The 9,332-nt window shown below is 35.2% G+C and overlaps 1 protein-coding gene across 1 annotated transcript; it reads right to left on the bottom strand.

Moving 5' to 3' along the window:
* Positions 1–3,706: 3,706 nt before the first annotated feature.
* On the bottom strand, positions 3,707–5,014 carry LOC114319309 (uncharacterized). Its single transcript, XM_028266321.2, has 2 exons — positions 4,425–5,014; positions 3,707–4,238 (listed from the first exon to the last, which is right to left on the bottom strand). Exons 1-2 carry the CDS (start codon positions 5,012–5,014, stop codon positions 3,707–3,709), a joined length of 1,122 nt encoding a protein of 373 aa, XP_028122122.2.
* Positions 5,015–9,332: the final 4,318 nt, after the last annotated feature.

Here is a 9,332-nt window from a genome sequence, read left to right as displayed (position 1 = left end):
GGTTTGTGTGTTGGGCGAGCAAGTGAATTAAAAGCACGAAATAAAAGGGTTTTTAAACCTTTCTGTCCGAAAAATACCCAATTGTTTTAAATGGGTAGAATTCATAAAGAAGTACTGAAGGTACGAATACGAAAAGTTTCTCTCAATGTTGATAATTTGGGAGGGAAACGTATCTCAAATACTTATATTGGCTTCGAAATCAAATATTTGGCTTCGAAGCCAAGCTTTGGCTCCAAAATTAGGTGATAAACATCCAGCTAGAGCTTCGAAAGCAGAAAGTTGACTTTGAAGCACATTTCACACCTAAGAGTACAAGAGTGCTCAGGTATTTGTTTACTTCAAGAGGATTAAAGACCTACTTTTAGGTTTCTTGTTGAAAGTAAAATCCTTTGAAGTAAAATTTGAAATACTCTGCAGTTGGAATTTGTTTGTTCTAGACTTTTAAGTGACATAAAACCAATATTTGGTTAAGCAGTGAAGGACACAAATGGAATCACTTTTTTAGAATAAAACAGTGCAATCCTTAAGGGAAGTTTCCATACTTCAGAAAATGTAAACTGTTTATTCGAAGCAACAATAGTTGATTCGAAACTGTTGATTGTGTTAAAGCATCTCCAATGGATGGCTAAATCAGCTACCAAAGCCATAATATAGCAGCTTGGGCAATCTTGGCTTCTCCAATGGCATGCTATAACAGCTGCCAAATTTGGCAACTGCCAAATCATGTACCAAATTTGGCAGCTACTTTGGCAGCTGCCAAATCTGCCAAGTCACCCAAAATGAAACTGTTTCCTTCCTTCCCCCATTCCCTTTCAGTTGGGATTTTCCAGAATGCTTGAAGTTTTTTATAAAAGAAATGAAATCCACCATGTCGTTTAAAACAGAAATCATTACAAATTAATCAGAATGAATTCCAGAATGTTTGAATTTCAGTAAATACCAAATTAATCATCTTCAATACTAGATTTCTTTTCTTTTTTTTAATTCATTGGAAACTAAAGCAAAACAAGGAACAAGTCCCAGATACAAAACAGAGAGATACTAGTCTCTTATCACACTACAACCAATCATGTCTTCAATAATCAGGAAACTAGTATTGAACTATTGAGTATCTTCAATACTAAATTTCAGCAATACCAAATTCATCTTAAAAAATTTCAGCAATATGAACAAGAATATCAACAGATTTCAGAAATACCAACAGCAATACCAAATTAATTTCAACAATATCAGCAAATCAACATATTTCAAAAATACCAACAGATTTAAAAAATTTCAGCAATATCAACAGGAATACCAACATAAATAATCTCAGATTAATTTTTCAAATAATCCATTATGAGTTTTGGAAGAAAAATACCTGGATTTGAAAGCCGAATTTACACTAATTTCTCCAATATTCATCTTCTTCAGAAAGCCAAATTGAAGTACTGTGACCAATGAGGTTGGAGAAGAGGGTGGAAGATAGGGCTACGGCTTCGAAGGATAGGTGAATGGGGGGGTTTAGGGCTTCGAGGGATAGGGATAGGTGGATGATCTGGTGGTGGTTCTGGAGAAGGAGAGAGACAGACAGACAGATAGACAGCTTCGGATGAGAGAAGATGGGGGGTGGATAAGAGAAGGTTGATCCGAATATAAAGATGAGAGAGTTTCATCAATCCAAAAATGAAGATGAGAGAAAGTCTCATCGATCTGAAAATCATTGACCCGAAGATAAAGTTCATCCGAATCTCAATGATCCGAAGACGAAGATGAAGTTTATCTGAAGCTCTCTCTTTCTCTCTCATCTTCACTAATTTGAAGAGAGTGATGAAGTTGATCTGAAGCTCTCTCTTTCTCTGATCTTCACTGATCCGAGAAACAGGGGGAGAGAGAAGGTGAGAACCAGGGAGAGAGAGATGAAGACGGTGCGAATGAAGGAGATAGAGGCAAAAGTGATGGAAGAGAGTGATAAAGAAAGATAAGAGGATTGAGACACAGACGGACCAAAGTGTGCTATTTTGTTCAATGGGCAGAGACACAGAGATGAGAAGATAGAGACACACAGACAGATGATTGATCTCAGACGTTGATTAATAACAATCCAACGGCCGAGATCCAAGTGTGCTACTTTATTCATTAAAAATAAATAAAAATTAAATAAAAACATAAGTGAAGCATATCCATAACAGATATAAACGGTCCTATTTTTATGTTAAAACGACTATAAAAAAAAAAACGGCTCTTTTTTTTTCTATAAATACAAACCTTTTCTCCTCTCTTTTTACTTGATTTCATTTCACAACAAACTTTCTAAATTACATTTTTATTTATATTTTCTTTACACAATCGGTATGGAAGGTTCATCAAAAATAAAGAGAGGAAAATCATTCACCATTGCTGAAGATATGACACTTTGTAAAGCTTGGTGTCACATTTCTGAAGACCTGATTATTGGCAATTCACAATCTTATACTCACTTTTTAGGGAAAATGTATGAAAATTATTACTCCCTTCAGAATGATCAGTCAAGAACACAAGTTTCTATCCAATCTCAATGGGGTACAACCATGAAATGTTCTAACAAATTTCATAGATATTTAGCGCAAGTCGAAAATCTACACCCAAGTGGGATGTCTCAAGTTGATCTAGTAAGATTTCATCTTCATTTATTACGTTAGTTTTTTATTTTATTTTATTTCGTCTCATATAAAAATTAAATAATTGCTTAATTTAATATTTTATTGATACAAATGCTTCAAGCAAAACTTTTATACCATCAAGATGAAAAGAAACATTTTGCTTTTGAACATTGTTGGTCAATCTTGCAAAACAATATCAGGTGGCAAGATGTAGCTCCTACAATCACGGTGAAGTCAAGGATACATACACCGTTTTTCCCTGATTTAGCCCTCGATTCCCCTATGGATAACTACATTTCTCTTGAAGATGACACCAGTCCAAGTGTTGGTAACAATCCAACTGTCGATGAGGGCAGTGTCTCTACACGGAGTAAAAGGCCTATGGATAGGAAAGCTTCAAAAGAATTATTTCGGAGAAATCAAGTGGTTGAAGCTGAAGTCCAAAAAATGAGCATACAATTGGAGACATTTAACCAACACCTTGCTGAGAAGAAAAAGAAAAAAGATGAAAGAGAAGAAAAAATGATTCAAGTATTGCAGGAAATGAAAGAACTTGAGATCAGAAAAGAAGAACAAGAGATAATGACTACAGACATTTCTCTTTTGGACCCTCAGACAAAAGCATATTACACAATGCGAAAAAATAAGATTTTTGCTAAGTGGTCCTCAAATGTCAGCAACCCAAATTACTATTTTCTCATGCCTCCTGATAAATAATTACGGGATAATGTATTTTTAAATTTAGCAATGTCATTTAATTTTTGATGTAACTGTTAGTCTTTATTTGCAATGTAATTTTTAATTTGTAATGAAATTTCATGTTTTTATTTTTTATTTTTTAGTATTTTCTACAAAACAATGTAATATTATTTTTTCAATGTATAATGTTGAGTAATTTGTATTATAATTTAATTTTTTCAATAAAGTATAATGCAAAAAAATAAATATATTTTTTCATGAAGGCAATAAAAAGATAAAATACATTAACTGACATTAAATGAAGATAATTTTATTATAATAAAAAGACATTAACTAACATTAAATGACATTAATTGTCATTAAAAAGATAAAATACAAACTTAATCCTACTCTCCAGCTCGGGACCACAACTGTGCAATTAGATCATTACAAATTGCATTATGGGCTTCAATAAATCTAATCCTTTGCCTATTTAACACAAATTGAGCATACTCCTCATTCGAATCGCGTGACACTTGACAACGGGTATTGCTGGTATCAATCTGAAGTTGTGCTACACTGCGTTTATTTTCTGGAATATCACGCTCGTCTTCAATGATCATATTGTGCAAAATAATGCACATCTTCATGATGTAGTACAGATCCTCATCACTCCAACCTCTAACTGGAACTCTGAGAATATTAAATCGTGCTTGGAGCACTCCAAACGCCCTTTCGACATCTTTCCGAAATGCCTCATGCATTCTCGCAAATAGTTGTCTCTTTGTGCCTTGATGTTGAGATATTGTTTTCATAATCATTGCCCAACAAGGATAGATACCATCTACAAGATAATACCCCATGGTGTACACATGATTATTGATGGTGTAGTTGGCAGTAGGGGCACGTTCTCTAGTTAATTCAACAAATAAAGACGACCTGTCAAGAACAGTAATATCATTTAGAGAGCCAGGCATGCCAAAGAAAGCATACCAAATCCATAAGTCATAGGAGGCAACTGCCTCGAGTACAACTGTTGGTTTATGGTAGTGTCCAGTGTAAGCATTGGCTTGGGCAATTGGACATTTATCTCAACGCTAGTGCATACAATCCAAACTTCCTAACATTCCAAGAAACCCGCATTGCTCTCCCTCTTGCAATAATCTGGCGATGTTTGCTTCATTTGGAGATCTTAAGTAAACGGCTTCATACGTAGCAACAATTGATCTGGTAAAAAAATTCAAGGCAGAAATTGCAGCACTTTCGTCGCTTCTAATGTACTTGTCTACAGCATCAGCAGGCACGCCGTACTGCAGGATCCAAAGTGCTGCAGTTATCTCCTGTACACCGGTTAATCCAAAAGCACCAGTGGCATCACGACTTTGAATGAAGTACTCATTCACTTGTTGAATATCATGTAAGATACTAACAAACAATGACCGCCTCATTCGAAAACGTCTCCGGAAGTATTCTTCTGGATAGACAGGATTATCTGCAAAATAATCTCTATAAATTTGTTCGTCGCCTTTGACCCTCACACAATTAATGTATCGATGACCACTTATGGAACCAACACGTATGGTTGGTTGGTTTAGGCTTAACGTCTGTATTCTTTGTTGTTGCGGTGCGAATAGTTGCATCATGATGATAGCATCATCAGATAATAAAGATTCATCAAAATTTCCATTGAATATGGCTTTAGTCAAATTGTTCATTGTAGGTGGATGGGTGAGTGGGTGAATATGAAAATTGTAGAAAATCTGCTAGGTGGGTATATAGAGTTTAGAAGATATGAAAATGATGGATAGGTGAATATGAAAATTATAGAAAACCTTGTGTTATATTTATAGAGAAAATGTGAGTGGGTGGATGAATAATGGATGGTTGTTGGGTGGGTAGATGAATAATGGGTGGTTGTTAGGTGGGTGGATGAATAATGGATGGTTGTTGGGTGGATAGTTGTTAGCGAATGAATGTTGGGTTAATAATGGATGGTTGTTGGTGGTTGGTTGTTGGTGGGTAATTGGTGATTATTTATTTTTTATGTGTAGTTAAAAAATTTATTAAATATGTAGTGATATGTTTTTTAGTGGGGTGAATTAATCAAACAATTTTTTTTTTCCAATTTTTCATTTTTTTTTTATATTTGTCTAGTTGGAAATAATATAAATATATAATTTTTTTAACAAACAGGTAAAAAAATGTTACAAAAGACAAAAAATAAACAAAAATAAAATCACAAAAAAACCTATATCCAAACAACACTTACAAACTTGGAGGGAAAATTGGCTGAGATTTTGCCAAAAATAGCAAATAACCATTGGAGCATCATTGCTATAATTTGGCAAAATAACACTATTCATTGCCAAATTATAGCAATAGCAATAGCAATAGCATTATAGCAATAATGGTTGGAGATGCTCTTAAACATATGATTGGAAAGAGAAGACCTAAGGCAAAGGTTGTCAATTACACTTCATATTTTGGGGAAGTTCAAATTAGGTCTCAAGTATTCTATTGGATATGTTCAAATCAGGTTTCGAATGACAAAATTAGTGAATTCAAAACTCAAATTTTGTTTGTTTTAGACAAATAGAGTAAAATCAAACCATGTCGAATAAAGAAAGGAAAACTTAGTTTTATTAAGATGAAAGTAATTACATCAGAAAGCCTTTCTGGCTACATATTCAATTTCATAAAAATAAGGAATAGAGAAAATGACAAGGTCATAGAATTTGTTCCAACTGTGGTCAACGAATTTTTGTTCCTTTTTTATTCTATCTTTTATCCTCTCCAAGCTAGGTTGCTGAAGCTAATATGCTCTTATTTGATAAAAAAGTTATTCAGCTTTTATTTCAAACTTTGTTTCCTTCAATCCTTGTTCCATCTCAGCCATATCCAAGTCATCCCAGTATGCCGAGTCTTTTTTCTTGAAATCATTATATTCATCGATAAGATTCTCTACTTCATACTGGGTGTAAATTCGACGGACTGAGATTTGTCCAAAGATTGAGTGGTAGCCAAAGAAGTTTTGTGCCAATGAAGAAGCAGTGGGAGTTGATCCAAAAACATCTAAAGCTTTGCTTGGGTAATGGGGTTGAGGACATGACCCCGGGTCATAACGTCACAAGCTCGTCGAAAGTTCTTAAAAGGAACATCACCCTCAAGAACATTGAAGGGCCAGTGAGAAAAGGCCGCAAGCAGAAGCTGAGCTTGATATCATTCAAATATAATGAGGGGAGCTAGAGGTTTATAGGAAGAAAGAAACTGATTCTCAAAGAGAGTAAGTCTCAGTTCTTCCATCCATTGAGGGTTTTGAAAAAGAGGAGGCGTAGGAGGATCCATCTCAAAAGAAAAAGGGAACTGGAGGTTGTTTACACATTCAAGCCAGTTAGAAGAGCAAAATTTCGCGCTCTGGGCTAAGAATGACGGGTTGTACCCTTGTACTTCCTCTGGATGACGAGTGGCTTGCACTATCTTCGTCGGAATGGAGGATGTATACGATGCTATAAGTAAGTTGTCTTCTAAACTGCGTCGATGATCGATGGATACATACGGGTAAACCATCGAGCTCTGAGCGAAAGAAAGGAAAGATAGAAGATCAACGAATTCGACGAATCGATGATTAATTCGCTCTCTCAACTTGGATTTCTCAGGTTATGGCCAGTTTCCCCAGCCAGAAGTCTTAAAAGAAGAAGAAGAAGTCGCAGCCTCATCCCACACAGAAGGTTTTGGGTTAGAAAAGAGCTTCCAATATCCATGTTCGGGTTAAAGAATTATGAACAATAGGTTCGTAATCCAAAGGTTGATGGTTTACAAAAGCTTTCATGACTTGAATATATAGAGATGGATAGGTGTGGCTAATAAATGTATGAAAATTATTTCGAGGGCGAACTACATTATCTAACAACTCCTTGTATGCTTGATCTATGTCAAAGAAGGTTTGTTTGGCCATGCGAGCTGTATCGGTCTTTTCGAATGCTCAGATAGTGGGAAACGTTCAAGGAATAAAAAAGAATTTAATGCAGTTGATTACAGTTCTAAGAAGATGCAAAACCCATGCACGTCCTGGGACTTAGTAAAGTGCTTCGATCCACTAATATCACCAAGTATGTGGTATATTAGTGCGGGGGTTAATGTTGGTTGTATAATTTGTATAAGCCAATTGCAAATTGACACGTGGCATGAAAAGGGCAATTTGCAGAGGCAATATAAGTTGCCAACCATAATCAGACACGTGTCAAACCATACAGGTAATAATGGGTCTGCGTAACACTGGAATAATCAAAGGATATAAGGTGATGTGGCCTAACGGTTATTCACAAGGTCCAAATTCAAAATCAAGAGGGAAACTTAACTGCAAACATGGTGTAGTGGGACTGACTGTGAGCAAGCATGATCAGCGATCATGGAGGGACATTTCGACGGTTAGAAGTCCACTTCGACGGTTATCATTGAGAAATATAAATAGTAGAGAAAGCCCCAGAAAGGAGGATCCAGACTCATCAAAAAAATCAGTTTTATCTACTTTATTTTCCTTCCAGTTTTTACAGTTCTTTATATTTTTGTACTTCAAATTCCTGTATTGCACTTCATTCATATGAGTAGTTTCAAATAACTTATTGTTGTAAACCTCTACGAGGCTAGGTCAGATCATTGTAAGTTTTTCATTTTTACTTAATGAAATGCTACAATTATTCTCCACTTAATTGTTGTTTACTAAATTCTACTAAACAAGCCACCAGTAAAAGTCCTCTTCATTGAGGCTGAAAGAACTAAAACACAATCGTCTGATAATTGGTTGGCAATTAATCTTCTGTAAGGACTAATTGATCCTTACTGGCACGTTTAAAATTATAATACTAATCTTCAAAAGCCAAAAAGCTAACATATATTTTTGGCACGCCCAGTGGGACTTGTTGAAATGGCTAGACGTAGGAGATAAGGAGAAAATGAACGCCTAGAAGAAGGTGTGGAAGGAGAGGTAGAGATACCTGATCTAGAGGATAATGTGATAACACATCCTATGGAAGCACCTATCTCATTAGAACCTATGGTCGAACAGACCAGTAATGCAGAATATACACCACGTGTCCAAAATAGTGCACAAGACCATGGAATTGGACCATCCACTGTTCCATCTGCTCAGCCAATGAATCTGTAGAGAGGCCTAGTAGATACCATGGGACAGCAGTTAATGAACACAATGGAAAGATGGACAATATCCTTTATGGATCGGATGAATACCCATCAACCAACTAACACAAGGCGTATGAAGGAAATTTCAAATATCCCTCAATAAAGATTGGCTAGAGATATACATAATTTTACAATAGTCTTTGGCAATAAGATTTTTCCCAAAATGTTTTGGTGAGTCTTGGGTAATAATGGATTATAAATTTTTATCTTCAGAATTTTCAAAATTTTATTTCACCAATTCACCTTGCAAGTCTATCAACATAATAAATTGCATGTATAGATATAGGACCTAACATATTTAATAAAATAACAAAATTAATCATAACATTAGAAAAACTACATAATATGTGAAGGATGTGAAGGGCAAAAAAAAACCAGTGAAATATTTTGAGGATAATGATCATTCAAAATTACACTAATTTATCATGCCTGAAACCATTCTAAAACCTTTTAGGTCACTTGCACATAAAATCCTACACTAATCACAGACTTTATTGTATATACATTTGTTTTCATGGCGGATTCGAAACGTCTATTCATTTACTTTCTTTCTCAACTCTGTCCTACCTTTCTGATGCTGTCATGGACCACAATTTGAATTCAAAACTAAATTTGTCAATTATGTTTGTTAAAACTCAAAAAACTTTAAAATAAATAATTTTCATTAATTTGATTCAAATTGTGTGTATATGTAAGCAAAAAATGAGTCGAACAGAGAGTTGAGACAAAAAATGTGAATTAGAGGATCCCATACCTTTCATGGCCCCTCATATTTCCAACATGGTCCCCCTTCTCTCCGTAACATGCCATGTTCAAACTCTACTCCAATCCCCT

Source organism: Camellia sinensis, chromosome 3 (assembly GCF_055761805.1).
Source record: "Camellia sinensis isolate YWXY chromosome 3, ASM5576180v1, whole genome shotgun sequence".
NCBI lineage: Eukaryota > Viridiplantae > Streptophyta > Magnoliopsida > Ericales > Theaceae > Camellia > Camellia sinensis.
Note: the sequence above shows the minus strand (reverse complement) of the source record. Positions and strands in the feature narration are given on the sequence as shown.